Raw genomic sequence first — 19,485 nt, forward strand, 5'->3', positions numbered from 1 at the left:
GAAGGACCTAACTAAAATAATGAAAGTTTAGAGAATTTAACCCCCTTTCTCCGAAGTAAGTCGACCTTAGGTAAGTGGTTTGACCAAGATTGTTCTCCCATTGATGTATCATAAATGGGTCGGCAGGGTGCCCATAAATCTCATGATAGGTACCCAAAGATTCATATTGAACTTCAATAGGAACTTCTCTTGATACAATAACGCGTTGACCTAATCGCCACCGGAGCCACAAAAGACTATCTAAATTGATTTGTTGTGAATGAACAAGATATTGAGGAATTATCCATACGCAGGATCATAATTATTGATACGGGCCTTTTCCACGGAAAAAGGGAATCTTTTGTTACAATGGAGCTATAAGTGATGTGGATTATTCAATAATTGAAGTCGATTTGCTTTATAAAAATAAGATATCAATGAACTTCTATGAAATGGAACGGGTGACTCATTATTTCGATGAATCATTTCTTCAGATAAAATAAGATTATGTAAACACTTACTCAAAATCTCACTTATCAAATTCCATTGTGGAAGAATCGCCCACAATTATATATATAAGGATTCACTTCACTGCCAAAATCCTAGACAAAGATCCAGACAAATCATCCCAACCATCGTATGATTTGAGATCTAACAACACATATATATTATAAATCCATGTACACAATTGATTCATTTCAAATTTGAAAAAATTGCAACCTCTTCCCAATGTTTTCAAAATCAATTGATTCACTTAATTTTTTTCAATAATTATATCTACCTCCCCGCATCTTCAAATCCCCAAATCACATTATGCCGTTGATTTGCTACTAAACATACCTTGGAGAGGATTCTTACTGATTCAATTTGTGGCATCCAAAAACATGATATGGTGTCAAAGGGTTATAAAGGACAAAATTCTAAGAACTTTAAAAAAATAAAATCGAAAAAAAGAAGAAGTAAATTTTGAATTTTAAATTTAAACTCGGGAGTTTGGTAGCCATCCATTTCAACACCTGTGATCAAATTCAAAATGGATTTTAGTTTTTGAATTTTAGCTGCTCAATATGAGTTTTTCATGAAACCTAGAAGTATGTGTTGTTGGATTACTAGTTTCATAATATGTGAGCCCAAAAACCCTTAGTATGATTTTAGAGTTTAGTAAGTTAGTTATGGTAGCATGATTCATAAAGTAAGATTTGCTCATGTAACAAACTTGATAAAGTACGATATTTTGTAATAAAATTGCAACAAATAGGTTTGTTCAGTAAATCTCTCTTAAAAATAAGAATAATAATTTAATGACTCTCCTATATGGCATACTCCCATCTCATACACCCCCTCATGTGGTTGTGCATAGAAACACAATTTTTCTTTCCTCTGATACACAATTGCAATTTTTTAGGGATGTGCAATTGTGTATCTCGAGGAAATAAATCTATAGTTCTATACACAATCGCGTAGGGGGTGTTAGAGTATCACGACTCTAAAAATAAATTGAGTAATGATTTTCTTGCCCCCCCATGTGACATACTCAAAATACTCTCCTGATGTGGCATATGCCAAAACCATAGATCTTTACTCATCGGAGTACACGATTGCACATATTTATGGGGATGCGTAGATGTGCATCCCTAAGCACAAAATCTATGGTTCTAGTACATGCTACGTTAGGAGAGTATTTTGAGTATGCCAAGTGAGGGAGTTAGATTATCACAACTCAAATAATTTTCCTCTATATTATGGGAGTTGGTATCGGTGCCCAAAATTTTGCTATTACAATCCAATTTCTTGAACTATTCATCACTTTCTGATCAAAGATTGACATGTCATTCAAACATTTTAAAATTTGATTCAAGTTATTACCTCAACATTACAAAGGATCATAAACATGTTAAAACAACTTCAAAGGTTGTTTACAACTAGGAATGTGATCGTATAAAATCCTAAAACTAATAAATCGAAATCTAAATAAGAGACAAAGAGAGTTTGCATTGACATTCCAACTTTTTTTTATTCTCAATCTCAACAGGGGTGAATCTCCACTTTGTGCATTGAACATGACACAATTATGGAATTGGCATGCATTCTTCATTTTTTATAACCTATGAATTCGTAGATATACAAGTGAATTCGTAGATATAAAAGTGAATTCATTGATTATAAAAGTAATGATTCACTCAAAATAAAGTCTCGACATTCTTCTTAGGTGATCTCCGAGGAGAATCGCCACAATCGTCTAGGTAAGTAACCTTCTTCCACCTCCCATATCTCTCTCTCTCTCAATTGAAAACATAGATCTTTCTCTTAATGTCCATCGTCTTCACCTCTTCATCCATTCAACATCCATGGTGGTAACCCTTTTCATAATTCCAGGTAACATCTTTTCCTCTCAATCTCTCTCAAAACTTCAAGGATCGAAATCAAGGGTTTTCTTTTTTATGTATAAGTTTCCAATATATACAAGTGTGTGTTCGGTAACACTTTTGAAGTTTGAATGGAGGAGGGTCCACGTTTGAAATTTAGATTTTAAAAGTTTTATTTCCATTTGTTTTTGTTCATATTTTAGACTTTAGAATCAAAATTCATAAATTTTGAACCACTGATGGAAGGATGTTGGATGAAACTTCTGCAATATGATTTTTTTTTATATTCTTAAAATATCCTCCTCAAAATCATAATTTCTATCACTTATAATTTTTTAATACGAACCCTAAAACCCTTATTTTTAACTTTTCTACCTCTCCTTCCTCTACAACTGTGTTGTTAAGGTCTCTCCCCTTTATCTCGTTTTGTGTTTGAAAATCCAATATTTTTCAACTAAAAAATAAATGATTATTTGTTATTGAGTATAATCTTGTTGAAATATAATTTTTCAAGTATGAATTTAAATTGAAAATAATACTTTTGAGATGTTTGATTTATTATAAATCGAAATTAAATGTGTGAATGGTTCATTATGCATGACATGTTATGTTTTTCGATTAACAATTTATTAGAATTACAAAAGATAATATTGTCAAAATGACTATGTTTTAAAATTCTACTTGTAATCAGAATTTTTATAAAATGATAAATAAACAACTTTTCTATAATAAGAGTTCAGATTTCAAAAAATAGACTTCAGACTTCAAAAGTATTACCAAACATACCCTAAGTTTCAACTTTTCCTTAAACGTTTGCAAAAAATATTAATTATTCTACTCAAAATTACATCGTTACCTGCTTTTCAAAAACCTCAATCCATCACTCTCAACCTTGATTGGTAGAAAATCTATTATTTTTCTACTCAAAGTGCTTTATGCATCCCAAAAGTCTAATCTGTCCTCGAGGTTTAAATCTTGATATAGATAGGATATTAGATCGATTTTTGATGATGATGATTGATTTTATAATAACAAAAATGGAAGGGTTGAATATGATTGATTTTGAGGAAATAAAATCAAGTTATTTATTTATTTTTGTTATAATCCGAAGATGAGGGCACTTTCACATCAGCAATGCGAGTATCGATGTCAATTTTAACGTTGCTTCAGTATTTTCCCATTCCATCTGATGAAATTGGGTTGGCAGTTCTAACCCAATCACGTGATACCAAAATTGTTTGATATCATCTAAAGATATTTTTTAATTGCCACGTGTCACAATCTAGGAATTTCGTGCTTCAGAGTAGAAGATGAAAGGATACATCGTGAGTGGTTAAAGACGAAAACACCCAAGTTCATGCAAAAGGCATTTCCGTTGTTTATGCAGAACACAGGGATATTTAGGTAAATAAAAAATTAAATTAATAAAATATTGTTGTACGTTGCGCCGCATCTGAAGACGTAGTGTGTAAGCCAATAGAGAGAGAGAGAGAGAGAGAGAGAGAATCCGCATTTTTCCCATAAAGCCGCCTTCTTCCATTTGGCGTTGTAATTTCGGAAGAAATCTCGCCAACTCCCTCTCTCTCTCTCGGAAACTCTCTTCAGTCTGTCTCGAGACGAGAAGGGTTTTTCTAGGGTTTACGATCTTCATGGAGAAAGAACAACACACATTCTAAGAGTTTCTGCATTTCCCGATACCATAATCATCTCTAGGGTTTATAGTTTCGGAGAAGACCATTTTAGGGTTTCAACTTGGAGAAAGTTGAGGGTTTAGGGTTTTATGAAGATTACAGAGAAGTAATTGTTGTTTTTGAACTTCTATAGGGTTTTGGATCTAGTAACCTACTCACAGAAAGCTGGTTATCAGTTTTTCTTCGCTAAATTTGATTCTCTCTTCACACACAAACACAAACAATGACGATCTCTTGGTCTGATTCTGTTGCTGATGCAACATCTGTATCTTCTCGCCCCACCCTACCTTCCTATGTTCCTCCCCATCTCAGAAACAAAAGTTTATTCACTCCTGATGTTAATTTCAACAATTCTAGAGGTCGAGATTCTGGAAGGGCGAGTCGTGGAGGCCGATGGGGTGATCGCAAGAGAGCAGTGGCTCGTGAGCCAAATCCATTTGATGTAACAGAGAAATTTGTAGAATTGGAGCTGAAGGAAGAAGAAGATGGTAGTGTGGGTGGTGGTGATGGCATCAATTTTGATGCGTACGACGATATTCCTGTTGAAACTAGTGGATCAAACGTGCCTCCACCTGTTAATTCCTTCGCAGAGATCGATTTGGGAGACGCATTGAACCGGAACATTAAGAGGTGCAAGTATGTGAAGCCAACACCTGTCCAACGTTACGCGATTCCCATTTCTGTTGCTGGTCGGGATCTAATGGCTTGTGCGCAAACAGGGTCGGGAAAGACTGCAGCTTTCTGTTTTCCCATTATTAGTGGTGTCATGAGGAGGCAGATGAAGGTACCGCCGCCACGTGGTGCAAGGGCTGCTTGCCCATTTGCCCTGATTCTCTCTCCCACTAGAGAGTTGTCTTGCCAGGTACATTGTTGGAATTCTGAAAAATGTAGTTTGTTTTGGAATGTGGGTTTGATTCGGAAAGTTTTTGTTGTAAGCCCTTCTTTGGATTTTGTGATTCTGTAGATACACGAGGAGGTGAAGAAGTTTTCTTACCAGACAGGTGTGAAGGTGGTTGTTGCTTACGGAGGAGCTCCAATGCATAAGCAGGTCTGTATCTTAGTTACTATTTTTTTTTCTTTTAATGATCTTTATGGTTTACATATCTACTTATACTATTGTATGTTGAACTGGGCTAGATTTATGACATTGACTTGTATATGTGACTATGAATTGTAATTTTTTCCTCTCTAGCTCTCTTCTAGCTTCTTTAATGATTGGGAAAATAGAAAAGTAGAGGGAAATACCCGGTGATTGAATTCCCTTAATATTTAAGTTAATGTAATTTAAAATGTGTTCAATTTTTTTTTTCCTTTATGGTGATTAATTTGGGATTGAGCGGTAAATTGCTGCAATACTTGCTTTGGAAATTCTTGGGTACATTGTTTTTAAAGCTGTTTGATTCTTGCTTTTCTAAGTGCCTCTTGTCTAGGGATGTGCCCCTCTTGTACATGATGGGGTTTTGGTCATTTTAGGTTGTATCTTATTTCGAGATTCTTTTAATTTCCTTTTTTTTTTTTTTTCCTGGTTTTGACTCACCTAATTTCTCTATTAGAAAAAAAAAATGGTCTCACCTGATTACATTATCCATCCTAAAATTTTGGAGTCTTCTGAATGAGTTTTGTTCCTCCATTCAATACATTTTATTTCCATCAAATAAGAAACCATTGCAATCCTTAATGATCAACGATTACTTGAAGACCAAATCTTAGATTTTCATAACCATCATTCTAATCACTCCTGTCCTTCAAAGCATATCCTTTACCTCTCTCTCCAAATTCCGCAATATATCAATCGCAAAGGGAAGGTCCAAATAACATTTCCATGAGTGGAGAGGATGTGAAACCTCCAGCTCCTAAAATCTTCCGTAGCTCTCCTAGGCATGACCCAACAAATGTCAAAGAGCTCAAAAAATAGCTTCAAACCTCTCTTGCTACTGGACAATGAAGAATCAAATGATTTTTCAGCTTACCATTTCTTTTGCACATAATACAATATTGAACAACGATCTTGTGAGCAATTGATACATACATTGTCAAAATCTTCCATAGCCAAGTGATGGCAGCTGAGTGAAAAGACCTGGCTGAAAAGTACTTGTTCTTCTCCAGCCTCCACACTTTCTATCGATGTCATAGGATAGAGCTTGTTGATTTTCATTATATTCAGATTTGATCCAGCATGTTAATTTTGGCCAACTTTGTTTTTCTGCAGTTGCGTGATTTGGAAAGGGGTGTTGACATTCTTGTTGCTACTCCTGGACGATTAGTTGATTTGATCGAACGAGCAAGAGTTTCACTTGGAATGATAAAATATTTGGCTTTGGATGAAGCAGACCGGATGTTGGATATGGGATTTGAGCCACAGATTCGAAAGATTGTTGAGCAGATGGACATGCCACCACCAGGTGTAAGGCAGACGATGCTTTTCAGTGCCACCTTTCCGACTGAGATACAGGTTGGATCTCTATCCCTCAACCCAACATATTAATTGTGGAAAAAATCATAGAGACCATATGATTTCCATGATGTAAAATGGGTTTGCATTTTTGAGGAATTTTTTTTACCAACAGGAAATATCCATAAAAAAACAGGTCTTTGATTGTAAAATGTGTGTTTATTTATATTTATGAACTTTTTGTTGTCTTTGTTTGCCTTTTAGTGGAGTATCACCCATAGAACTTCTTGAATAAAATATAAGATCTATGAAATTGTTGTACACATGGCTTATGTGGGTGTCCTGCACAGTAGATCTCCTTTGCCCAACTTGACCCTTGGGGATGACTACTGTATTGTTTTGACTGTTTTTCTGATCCTTTTGTTTCATAGGTTTTTTATTTTTTTCTCAATTCAATTCAAGATGGTCTGTTAATTTGATTGGATCTGTTTTTTTTGGTTTGCAAGATCTCAAAGCAGTGATATATCAATCAGTGGGACCCATTGGTAGGTGGTCCTACTGCACCTATGAGTACTGCTTTGGTCTATTGAACAAGTTTCTTAGCTGGAAGTGGATTCATTGATGTCATAGCTCCCAGTGGTAATTTGAGTTTAATGCTCCTTGTTTTTCAGCAATTTGATATGAGAATAATGGCATCACAAATTTGTATGATGTTATTATTCCTCAACCCAAAGGCTGACATTCAGTTGGTATATAAGCTTACCACTATGTTACAATGTTACAAAGGCCCATGATTTCAGTACTCATGTGTGAGGTGAGGCATTCTGCTGGTTGGCACTTTGAGTGTAAGCCTCAAGCATATGACTTAAGCTTAACATGCATGTAATTTTTAAACAAATAATATAACATATATAATAATTATTAGTATACCTTCAAGGGGTTATTTCAGTGGTAAAACTAATGGTAGAGGTTTGCTCCTTTTAGTAGTGTGTTTGAAACTGGGTGGACTTTTGACTTATCCTGTTACACATTGGGAAACTTCCATGGGGTCGTGACGTGCAATCGTAGGGATTAGTCCATATCTTGTAAGAGATGTGGGATACCCTATGTTATTAAAAAAAAATGATAAATATTATTATAGAAAAATAGGGTAGCCACCACATATTTCCAATTTTCAAGTTTCAAACCTGCATGATCGAAGGTGTCATCTTGCCGACGTGGTAAAGTTTGTGTGGTAGTGCCATAGACCTGGGATCTCAATGCCACCCTCAAAATTAAACCTATAAAAAAAATCAGTATAATCGAATATCTTATTTTAACCTCTCTCTCTTATAATTTTTTTTTGGTGTCAGCTGGACTTGAACACACAACATCAAATTTTAGTTTCTTACATTAATAATATTACAATATTATTTATTTTATATTTTGGGAGAAAGAAATGTTTTATATTCAACTAATTGAAAAGTTTTATAGGAAACAACTACTTTATACTTCTTGCAAAAATGTAACTAAATATTATTATTCTTGAACTTTCTCTCCATTCTATTCAATACCACAAAAGGTTATTTATGGATCAAATCAATTCAACAATTTTCTCTGTATATATTACTATCTTATATTTAAATTTATTTCCAAATGTTCCAATTATATTTGAGGCCAGCAGCAACAAAGAAATAAAATAATTAAATAAAGGACAAACAAGAATATGAAGAAGAATAGCACAAAAAAAATGCTGTTAATATATAATTTAAAAAGAGGAAATAAAAAATAGAGGAAATTTAATGTGCGAGGTGCACACCTTGGACAAAAAGCGTTTGGCTTAGCCGTTTTTTTCACTTTTGTTATGCTTCATGGGGTTTTAAATGAGTTTTGCCTGAGGCATTCCTCAAGGCATCCGCCTCACATGCCTAGACAAAACTGATTGGTACTGTCTTAATTCTTATTGTACCCATAATTTTCTTTTACTAGTAAATTGACATTTCTCTTTGATTATGCTTGTTTTTGCAGAGATTGGCTTCTGATTTTCTTTCAAACTACATTTTCCTGACTGTTGGGCGGGTAGGCTCAAGCACCGACTTAATTCAACAAAGAGTTGAGTTTGTCCAGGACATGGACAAAAGGAGCCACCTGATGGATCTTCTTCATGCCCAGAAAGAGAATGGGACACACGGAAAGGTATGTTGGTGGTAGCTTTCTCAATTTTAATCGCTTTGAATTGACACAATTTATTACTTTTCATGGATACATATTAGTGAGACATTTTAACCAAGTTAACCAGGTTCTGTGTATCTTAGCTGATTAACTGACTGGACTTGCACTAATTGTGCTGCAGCAAGCTTTGACTTTAGTTTTTGTTGAGACGAAGAGGGGAGCTGATGCATTAGAGCACTGGCTATCAATGAAAGGTTTTCCTGCTACAGCAATACATGGTGACAAAATTCAAATGGTTAGTATAAATGTTTCATATATTTTTTTTTTCCTTCCTCTTTTTGGTATTTCTTGCATCTATTTTATTGGTAATTAAGCATCAAGTTTTTGCCTGCGACTTTAGCTTCTTGGAGAAACTTTCTTTTTTGAGGAACTTATTAACAAATGCAACCAATTAATGTTCAGCAGTACTGCATTAGCTCTTGCTTCTTACAGTTATGATATTTTTTACAAAACTTCGATCTCCAAAATCTCGATTGAACTAATGTTGTTTTTAGAAGTGAGGTGCTACCCATTGCTTGAATTGCTTCTAAATGTTGGATGGTTTACCCTTGCCTGTAATATTGCAACCAATTCTTTTCCACTTACGCAACCATTCTTTTTTGGGTAAGCAGCACCCTAAATAGCAAAACCTACTGATGATTGATTTAGAGATCAGATCATTTAGTTTGCTTACCCTGTTTATATATTTATTGTTGTGAAAGTTGCACACTAAGAAGATAGTCTCACATGGATATACCAATCTTGTTATGAAGCATACACTTGTAAATCATGTGCAGATTTGATTATCAGCTTCAGCATCATCTCTTTTGTTCATATTATTTGACCTTCCCATTGTTTGGCCTATTATGCTGTTTGTTTGTTCTATGCGCATTTACTTTCCCCCTTTAATTTTTTTCTTTCTTTTTCACTCTTCACTTTATTTGTTGTCAAGGAGCGAGAAAATGCATTGAGATCCTTCAAAAGTGGAAACACTCCAATTTTGGTCGCAACAGATGTTGCTGCACGAGGCCTAGACATCCCACATGTTTCGCATGTCATCAATTTCGATCTGCCGAAAGACATAGATGACTATGTTCACCGTATAGGACGTACGGGCCGAGCTGGTAAGTCCGGACTAGCTACTGCTTTTTTCAGCGAAGGGAATCATCCCCTTGCGAAGGCACTTTCTGAACTCATGCAAGAAGCAAACCAAGAGGTCCCTCCTTGGCTTTGTCGATATGCCGAAAAACCCTCTTACGTTGGAGGGAGGAGCCGGAGATATGGTGGTGGAAGGTATGGGGGTCGTGACTATCGCCGGGATGCCCCTACTTACTCAAGCCCTTACGAGGGTGGGGTAGCTAGTGCCTCTCAAGGATATGATTTTGGACACGAGCCCCCTTCTACAGGAGGGAACTATTACTCGAGCCCATACGAGGGTGGTGTAGCTAGTACACCAACTTATGTTCCTGCTTACGAAGGCTACGATTATGGACATGGGCCCATTGTTGCTACTGGTTGGGATTAAACAACCATCTATATTTTACTCTTCAATGGTTGTCGCTTCCTTTTATCAAAGCTCCCAAAAGACGGTATTTCACTATGTGGTACATATTATACTCCTAGTTATAAATGACTAACGACAAGATGAAAATAGAACTGACAATTTGATCCCATGCCCCCCCTACTTTTGATAAGTTTCATAACTTAAGTGTTTTGGTTGGCTAAACCAGGTTTTTTTTGTTGAGGGGAAGAATTTGACACCTCTCCCCCTCCTTTTGACCTGATTAAAGCTGTTGATAGTAGTGGAGATACATAGTAACAGTTGTACTTCAATTTTGATTCTTTTTTGAAGTTGGGAAATGTGGTATGCGTTGTCTTTTCTGTTTATTTCTTTGGGATTAGCTACTTGTAATGGGCACTTTGTTTTGAATATTTGTATCTATTTCTCAGTGTCAAGAGCCATCTCTATCTTTGAATTTTTTTGTGTTCATGCATGAAGACTATAATGTTTTTTGAAATCTTCTGTTAATAACTGTCAATTCATTTTGTGTGTATCATTTGATGACTCGTGAGTCTACATGGATGAGTCAAATAAAAATATATCAAATTTATATGGAGTTTTTGGAGTTCAAAATTATTTATAATATTTAGTCCTAGTTCTCCACAATATTTATAGGTATTCTAAGGTTGAGTTTCTCATCTAGCTTAGTGCTTTTTTGAGCTGTCTTGATTGACTTGAGTTGGTTCCATCGAGTTCCGAGTCTTCTTGAAATCTAATTGAGTCAAGTCAATTTGATGAGTTCAATATTATAAAGAAACCCTGGTTTGTGTTTTGGCCACCTCATATTTCATGAAAGAGTCTAGTCATCTACTTTTAAAGTTAATAATTGGAATACTGCTAACAAAATTATGGTTTTATTATCAACATAATAACGGTTGTTTGGTTGCAGTGGCCTTTTTATTGTTGAAATGTTCTTCATTTGTGAATGCTAAATGTGTATTACAAGGTAAATTAAGAAAAAGCCTTTCAAAGATATTTTTGAAAAGGAAAATGCTGAAATGATGAAAAGAATTTACTGCGATTCTCACAAGTCTGAAGTGGGATGTGCACATAACCATAGATGTGTTTCCTCGCGATACGAGTAAAAACCATCTACCGTTATATATGCATGTCCACGTCAAAATTGCGAGAATCACAGTAAATCCTGTGTCACCCAGCACGACTCGTTTGAAAAATTGAAGTTGTTTTAATGCTAATATCCTTATGAAACATTGGACGTAAGTATTTCATTATGAATCTTAAACTAATTAAAAAATACATTATCGAACGATTATTTTTGTGTTTTAGAATTTAAAATGGGTGGTGTAGGTCGGATCTGAGTATATCCATATCTAGATATGAATATTTTAATTCAAATCTAGTTTTGACTACCAATTTGACTCAGATCTTATTAATTAAAATTATATCCAAACCATATTACTTTCACTATATCCAGATTCTACTTGTTATACTGTTCTTTTTCACCGTAATAATTATTTTATTTTATAAGAATACATTTTATATTAAAGAAGTCAGAAAAAGATATTTTGCAAACATAAAAGTATAATTTTCAAAGTAATATATCATTTGGACTTTGGCAGATATAGGGATAGATTAGTATCCAACCCGGATGAAGGACATCAACTATAATTTTCAAAGTAATATATCATTTGAACTTTGGCAGATATAGGGATAGATTAGTATCCAACCCGGATGAAGGACATCAACTCATATTCAACCCATTTTTACTTGGGTAGGTCCAAACTAGCTAAATTCGGATTTGAATCTCTCGGATTTCGAATAAAATCCTACCATCTATTTACAATTTTACGCCAAAGTTGGCATCCATAGGCTCATGAAAAACGCTTGGGCTCAGAATTTTTCGTTGATGCATTTGTCGAAGCCCAAGCAGTCCATAACGGCCCAAACTTGGCTTATGTCTGTTGGGCCCAAGAAAATTGCATTCCGAGTCTCAGAGAGAGAGAGAGAGAGATAGGTTCCCGCTATTTAAGACAAGGCAGGAAGAAGAGCATTGGAGAGGGTTAAAGAGTTTTTTGCTTTTTTCTCTGTTCTCATATATGATTTGGGTTCTCTCTCTCGTAATTTCTTACCTCGAATTTTCATCTGAGTGAACTAGGGTTAGGGTTAGGTTTTCGTTTCTCTTTTTTTGTTTTTTCGTTTTTTCTACAATGGAAGAGATTACCGATGCAGTTAACAACATGAACATATCCGATTCACATAAGAAGAATCGGATTCAGGTCTCCAACACTAAGAAACCCCTCTTCTTCTACGTTAATCTCGCTAAGGTAACACCCTAATCTCACTTTCTCTCTCTCTCTCTCTTCCTTCGATGCGTAATCGTTCATTCAGGTTTTTCTCTAGGGTTCCTGTCCAAATCTTTGTTAGGTTCATCTCTGTTTATTTTAGATTCAGCTGCACTTAAGATACTACATTTTGGTGTCTGGGTTTGAATTTTTATTTATTTATTTTTATTTTGGCTTCAATGTAGGGTATCTAATTTACCATGAAACGGGATCTTTTTGTTTGTTTTTAAGGTTAGGATTTTCCTTTTGAGTTTTAGGATTTCATGTCTTTAAACATGAAGGTTCGAATGTCATTTTCTTATTGGAATCTGTATAACTATGTTAAAGGTTTAGTTCATAATTGAATTGTATTTGCAGAGGTACATGCAACAACATAACGAGGTTGAACTTTCTGCTCTTGGAATGGGTACTGTCTCTCTCTACTTAAATAATCTGCATCTGATATCTCTATATTTCCTTTTATAATCCTTATTATTATAGATTACAGATCAGTTCAATTATTTGCATAAATATATTATAATACAAACTGATATTCATCTGTATGTCTTTCCGGGACTAAGAAATGTCTGGAAATTTAAATGTTACTATTTTCTTTCATACCCATGTTTGTGTCAAATTATATTGGAATCTATGTAAGAAATCCAACCCTAGTACAAGGAGGCTTTATTCTTTTTACACCCCCCAAATGCGTGCTTTAATTGATACAGGGAAATCCTTTTGTAATGTTTTTCAGTAGAAACTGTTTTTTTTTTTTTTACTCCTGTTTTCTCACACAATACAAAGTAAGGTAGATATCATCATCAACAACAAATTGTGCCGAATGTGTTCAATTCCTATTTATAGCACTGTCTTCTATTTATCCGTGGCTTCAAATCTTCTTTTATAATCTCAATTCATGTGCTCAATTTGTTAGAACCTTAAGAGGCACATTTATTCTCACTAGATCACTAGATGCAATTTTTTATTTGAAGCAATTATATTAGATTTTTTTTTTGTGTGTGCTTATTTTTCGTGAATTATGTTTATGCTGAGGAGTAAGGACAAGTCTCTTATATATTTATGTCAGCATTTTTAACTTCTTTAACTTGCCTTTGATCTCACCTAACAATCTTTAATTTCACTATCTAAAATTTGTTCCTAGTTGTTAGGCTGGTGGAATCCTATTTACTGTTCATCTACTACAGATTTATAAATAAAATGGTCTAGATTAATGAGACTGTTGGTGGTGGGTATGTGGTCTATGGTCCCTGACAGTATCAATTATGATGGTTGATTATCATACAACATTTAAGTTTTCAGCATTATGATCAAGCTTTCAAATCTTGGGGAACTAGTATCATCAAGATTAACTCACATTCGATCACCTTTAATACCTTTCTGTTGCCTTGGGCTTATATGTTAAATGCCAAGTGATTCATTTGTTTTTTTTTTTCCCCGATATATCTGCAGCAATTGCCACGGTTGTCACTATTGCGGAGATTCTGAAAAACAACCAACTCGCAGTTGAGAAGAGTGAGATTCTTATTACTCGTCGGCATTTATCTTTCAGATTTCAAGCAATTTGTGAACTTTTCTTGACTATGAATGCTAATCCGCAGAGATCATGACATCAACTGTTGATATGAAGGATGAATCAAGAGGAAGACCCATTCAAAAAGCAAAAGTAAGTTTTCCCTTCTAAATATGTTAGATGAATTTTAGGTTCGCATTTGCTAGAGATTTGGTACATGTGGTACACCAGTGCAATGGCCGAACACACCCCCCCCAAACACACACAAAATAAAATAAAAAATGGAATGCAATGGACTTATCCAATAAAGAATATGCTTTTACCTCCCATAGATGGAATTTCCACTTGAGAATCTCTCTCATATATGTTTGCCATATAATCCAGTGCTGACAATATTTATGGTCAATTGTAAAAAAAAAAATTATGGTTTATTAACAGGCTTTTCAGATTCCTTGTGAGTCAGAGAGTGATTTCCCCTCTATGCAGGTTTTTGACATTTGGTGGTTCTTTTGTTTTTAGATTGAGATATTGCTGGGGAAGACTGAGAACTTCGACGAACTGATGGCTGCTGCAGCAGAGGAGAGAGAAGTTGGAGACAATGGGGAGTAGGGAACTGAAGTGTGAGAGGGAATGTAGGAAGTTTTCCAGGCATCTAGTCTGTGTTACGTCTTAATTTGATAATACTGACAAATGAACTTTAGCAGTCTGTCTCCTTTATTGTGGATGGATGTTCGAGTGATGATGGTAGTGGTTCTAAGAATTATTTGGTAGATTAGTAGTAGATAATGTCTTGTTAGGAGCTTCTGTAGAAACAAATACAGCCTGCAATTCAAAATTTGATTTTGTTATTATTTATTTATTTCCATGTGTTGAAAGAGTGGATATTGGTGATAATTTGCCATAATTAGGAAGTGATCCCAGCAGAAGCTGAACCTTGAACCTTTGTGAAAGAGAAGCCTTCTCTTTCGAGGGTATCGATAGGCTTTGATTAAGGTCTCAAGCAATCTAATTCAATATTAGCGTAACCACTATAGTAGAAATTTAGATGTCTTTCGAGTAATGTGTTTTTTAGCAAGCTGGGTTTAAAGCCTTTGTTAAATATGGTCTAAGAACATGTGTAATTACAAATAGCTTCGTAATTTTACAGAGATCTGGAGCTATAAACAATTAGGGCCCAAGCATAACACCCAGAAGATTGAAATTTGCCGATCTATTAGCTTCCATCCAATAAAACTCAAAATGGCAAACAGTGAAGAGCCCTCAAAGATCCAGAATTTGTCAACTAACCAATCTGACCAATTTTTTTTGTTTTCTCTGAGAAATTTGGAGCTCTATTAGCTTCTCTCTACTAAAACTCAAATTGGAGATCATTGAAGAACCTCAAAGATCCTGAATCTGGCTAACCTAACACAAGCATTGAGTTTGATTGGGGAACATTGTGTGCAAACTTGGGTTTGTTTGGACTTGGTTGAAATTATCTGAAGCATGGGCGAGGCTTGGTTGATTGAAAACTTGATGGCTACCTAGACCAGGTTGCACCCCTGGTCCAGGATTCTGCAATCTACTATGCAAAGCGGGGCAAAATAATCAGGCTAGTACTAACAAAAGTGATCTTTGTGATTTGATGAGAATAAACCGATCTGGTTGAATAAACTGTTCTTTGATTCCAACCCATCAACCAAGATCAATGAAGTGGTTGTCCAACCCTATGTTATCAGGATACTTCAAAATGGGTGCCATTTATAATGGTTATCTTGTTACACACACAAAAATACCTTAAATGAAGCAAGCAAAGAGTATAAGGTGGACTTAAGGCAACATTTGTTGGAAATAGGTTCTAGGAGAAAGAATACAAGGTTAGAAACCACCAACAAGAGAAACCAAGTACACATTCAGTCAGCCCCACCTAGTAGTAGGAAGCATCAGTCCATGCTTCTCCTGTACTAGAATCTCCTTCCTGCTTCCTCGATTACAATCATAAAATAGTTTAATTTCTAGTTTTTAGTATCTGCCCCTTTATTTTATGGCCAAACAAATTGATATATATGCTCTTGGGGCAGTGTTTCAACTCTCAAGCATATTTTGTTAGATAGACCTTTTTGGTTCCTTCAACGAAGAGAGCTTCCCATGTTGTTGCACTCAAAGCTTGGCAACATCTCAATATTGTGATTTGTGAGTTGGTCCCAGCTCATCAACCAGGAGACGAGGAAATACAACGAAAACAGATTCCTTTGCCTAAATTGCCAGATAAACAAATCAACTCATTTGTAAAATGTATGGATCCCAAGATGATAATTCTTTTGAATAACGGAGTGGATACATAAGAAAACAAGGATGAAGCACAACATATTTTTATCCTAAAACCTCAACATTCCTATAGAACTAAAACACATGGAACAAATACAAAACTGGCTTCACCTCAATAGTGATATTACTTCTGGCTATATTAGAAGAAACCCAAGAACATACCTCCAGAAGTGTATTCAGTGAGCTAAGGTCATCAACCTTTCTCTTGAATTGGCAAGATCGGCATCATCAACATCATCAAGGAAAGCCAAGAATCAAGACATAGATAGAGAAGAAAGTTTCAACCCTATCATGAATGCCACCACACATCAGTATTGGGAATACAACAAACTCCCTCCAGATGATTTTTCTCCACTAACACTCATGGAAGCCTAATCTGTCCGAAGCACATCGGTTGGTGCTCTAAATGTCCCGATCATCAAGTAAGGAGATATAACCATGCAAGCCATAAACAGTGTAAACTGCAATAATGGGACCAAAAATAATAAAGAGTCCATTATTTCTTAATACTCATAGCTACAATGTATGATCAAGCGAAAAAATGTGGGCCATACCAGAAGAGGAAGGGTCAAGAAGCTCCAAATTGGCCACAAAGCAAGGGAGAACCTACAAAAAAGAGTCGTTCAGCAAAATAAGAATAGTAGTTATATATATATGGGACAGGATCACCACCCAATATGTTTTGTACACTGAGGTTAGAAGTTTAGGAATGGGCTGATTTTTTGTGAGAATGATCTCTATGGTGAGGAGATCATCCTCACCAAAAATCCACCCATTCCCAAACTTCTAACTCCAGTTTACAAAACACGTTGAATAAAACATTGGATGGTGATCCCGTCACTCTCTATATATAGGGATGTGTTCGGGGGACATCTAAAACTTACAACTATTTCTACATGATCACCAGGATGCTATCCAATTTTTCAATGGTTTCAACAACACCGCCAGATATCGTTGGATCTTGTACAATGGATGGCATCCGAGCAATGTAAAAAATAGTTGTCACTAGTACATGTCCCCCGAACGCGAAGCTGATGAATTTGGGGAAGACGGTGCTTCAGGGACCTAATGGTTATAAAAATAAGGTTTGCAATCTCAGGTTCATATTTTTATCTGCATAACACCCAAAGAAAATGACAAATATGAAAATAATGCTTCTTCTTACAAGCCAAATGAGGAGAGCCCAATCAGGGTAACAAGTGGAGCAACTGATGGAGTTAACACTTCCCATTTCTCATCCGATTTCCTGAGACCCCATGCAACAAGACTCGTATAAAAGAAGACGCCAGCATTTAAAACAATACCCACCATCCCAAGGTATAGAGGTGTCCTACAAGATAAAACAAAAAGGATGAGCAAATATGAGCTGGAAAAAACATGCAGCAAAATATGTCGTAACCAAGTTCAACATTTTTCTACGTGTACTTGCTATTTCATATATAGTGTTTTTTTTCCAGTTACGGTAATTTTTTTGTGTTGTGTTTTTGAAAAAAAGAAGAAGTCATCTTACTGTTCAATCTTTTGGACTACACCAGCTACACTAATATAAACTATATGTTTCTTATAACCTTAATGCTTCCATTTCAACAACTTAAGTTGATAGAAAGCAACTCCCAGTGCTTCAAAAGTATGAAAAACAACAGTTCGACGTGAAAGCTCATTAATAAGGGGATATCATCCATGCTAATTTGTTTCCAAGTACGAAATATATTAAATGTTGCTTGTATAACATGAGGCAAAAATCCAATCAGACACAAAACTCTCCTTTCTCCCAATAATAATTTGAACAAGAAATAATAAAACTCCATATTCACTGGAAATAAAATTGAGAGAACATTCTAAGGAAAGAAAAAAAATTGTGTTCACTAAACTAGAGTACCAAACCACTACCAAAATTCTTCCTATACCATTTGTAATCCCATTAAGACATTCTGACCATCTAACCATCAAAAGTGCGAAATATGGTACACACATTCCATCTATCTGAGGAAAAATCATATAAGTAACTTGACAGTGAATCTCTATAACTAACATTAAAAGACAGTAAAAAATTAAGAAAAGATAAAAAACAAAAACCAGCATCAAGATGTAGAATTCTTCGACCTTCTGATCCGATCGTCATGCCATAAAAGATATATAAGATTGGAGCGTCGATCACCAAAGTATATAATGAAGGTGGCGGAGCCAATCCAAAGTACATTCTCCACAACTTCAATCCATGTTCGTGCCCGGGGAATAGGAGCCGTTGGAGGTGCCATTCTTGAGCATGCATCATCCTCAAGGTCATCCCCACTAGAGGCATATCCCTGACTGTGTCTCTGCCTCATCAAACCACCCCCTTTCGGTGTTCCACTCGACATTATATCAGAACTAACTAAACCAATAACATGTAGAAAAAAAATTCTCACTTGAAGTTTGAAAACCCACTTTGGGAAATTCAATTCTCAATCAATCTTCTCTATTTGAATTTCCCTATAGATCCAGCTCAGACTCATGAAACAAAGAACAATGTCATCTACCAATGAAAACTCTAAAAGCAGTAAAATTTCTAAAAATTTGACTTCCCAAATCAATATTTTGTATTCTATATAAAATCTATATCGAAATTTTAACCAATTAATCGAATCCAAAAGCCCAAATGTGAAAGCCTCTATCGACCCATCCGAGACAAAAACAAACCTCTCAAACTCAACAAAACCTCAGAAACTACAAAACCCACATAGAAAATCAAATTCTCACAAAACCCATACCTTGATTTTCTCCATTAAAAATGAATCAGAGATCAAAACCAAAGATTTCTCATCAAACCCCACCTTCCGAGAAGAAAGATGTATGCAACTCCAATACCTCCGCCAATGCAAACCCACCTCCCGATTGAAATTCTCTCCAATACCCACATCTCAATTTCCTCTGTTTCTTCGATTCCTATCCTCAATCGAAGCAATCTCAACAGACCCGCCTATGAAAAAGAATCACTTCGAAACCGCTGGAATCCCAAAAAGGGTTTTTGATCCAGTTGTAATTGAGAATTTGTTTTTATTGTCAGTGAAGGAGAGAGATCGATTTAACGGCAGTAGGATGATATCATCGAGAGATTTGCAGAAGAAAGAGAGGATTCGTTTCGTGTTCCTTCGATTGGAATCTTCGATGCGAATTTTATAACTCCAGAGAGAATTTGTTGCGTAA

General features: G+C 35.5%; 3 protein-coding genes across 5 annotated transcripts; 2 read left to right on the forward strand and 1 right to left on the reverse strand.

Annotated features, from left to right (window-relative positions):
* The first annotated feature begins 3,817 nt into the window (after positions 1-3,817).
* Positions 3,818-10,594, forward strand: LOC147411906 (DEAD-box ATP-dependent RNA helicase 37-like). The gene is made up of 6 exons (XM_086453625.1): positions 3,818-4,898; positions 5,001-5,084; positions 6,246-6,488; positions 8,436-8,603; positions 8,761-8,874; positions 9,571-10,594. Exons 1-6 carry the CDS (start codon positions 4,260-4,262, stop codon positions 10,141-10,143), a joined length of 1,821 nt encoding a protein of 606 aa, XP_086309751.1. The 5' UTR covers positions 3,818-4,259; the 3' UTR covers positions 10,144-10,594.
* Positions 10,595-12,155: 1,561 nt separating this feature from the next.
* LOC147411907 (uncharacterized protein At2g34160-like) lies at positions 12,156-14,843 on the forward strand. The gene is made up of 5 exons (XM_086453657.1): positions 12,156-12,464; positions 12,840-12,888; positions 13,932-13,994; positions 14,081-14,145; positions 14,512-14,843. Exons 1-5 carry the CDS (start codon positions 12,348-12,350, stop codon positions 14,599-14,601), a joined length of 384 nt encoding a protein of 127 aa, XP_086309783.1. The 5' UTR covers positions 12,156-12,347; the 3' UTR covers positions 14,602-14,843.
* Positions 14,844-15,791: 948 nt separating this feature from the next.
* On the reverse strand, positions 15,792-19,485 carry LOC147411908 (testis- and ovary-specific PAZ domain protein). Of its 3 annotated transcripts, none has more exons than XR_015181389.1 (5): positions 18,403-19,469; positions 17,465-17,629; positions 16,854-16,905; positions 16,462-16,760; positions 15,792-16,227 (listed from the first exon to the last, which is right to left on the reverse strand). XR_015181389.1 is itself a non-coding variant. In XM_086453637.1 (4 exons), exons 1-4 carry the CDS (start codon positions 18,657-18,659, stop codon positions 16,671-16,673), a joined length of 564 nt encoding a protein of 187 aa, XP_086309763.1. In that variant the 5' UTR covers positions 18,660-19,469; the 3' UTR covers positions 16,233-16,670. The 3 variants fall into 3 exon arrangements, 1 of the variants encoding a protein (XP_086309763.1); XR_015181391.1 differs by lacking the exon at positions 15,792-16,227 and adding an exon at positions 17,184-17,364 and having other exon boundaries at positions 16,671-16,760; positions 18,403-19,485; XM_086453637.1 differs by lacking the exon at positions 15,792-16,227 and having other exon boundaries at positions 16,233-16,760.

The sequence above is a fragment of the Akebia trifoliata genome, chromosome 1, assembly GCF_017979445.1.
Source record: "Akebia trifoliata isolate Shusen 1 chromosome 1, ASM1797944v1, whole genome shotgun sequence".
Classification (NCBI taxonomy): Eukaryota; Viridiplantae; Streptophyta; class Magnoliopsida; order Ranunculales; family Lardizabalaceae; genus Akebia; species Akebia trifoliata.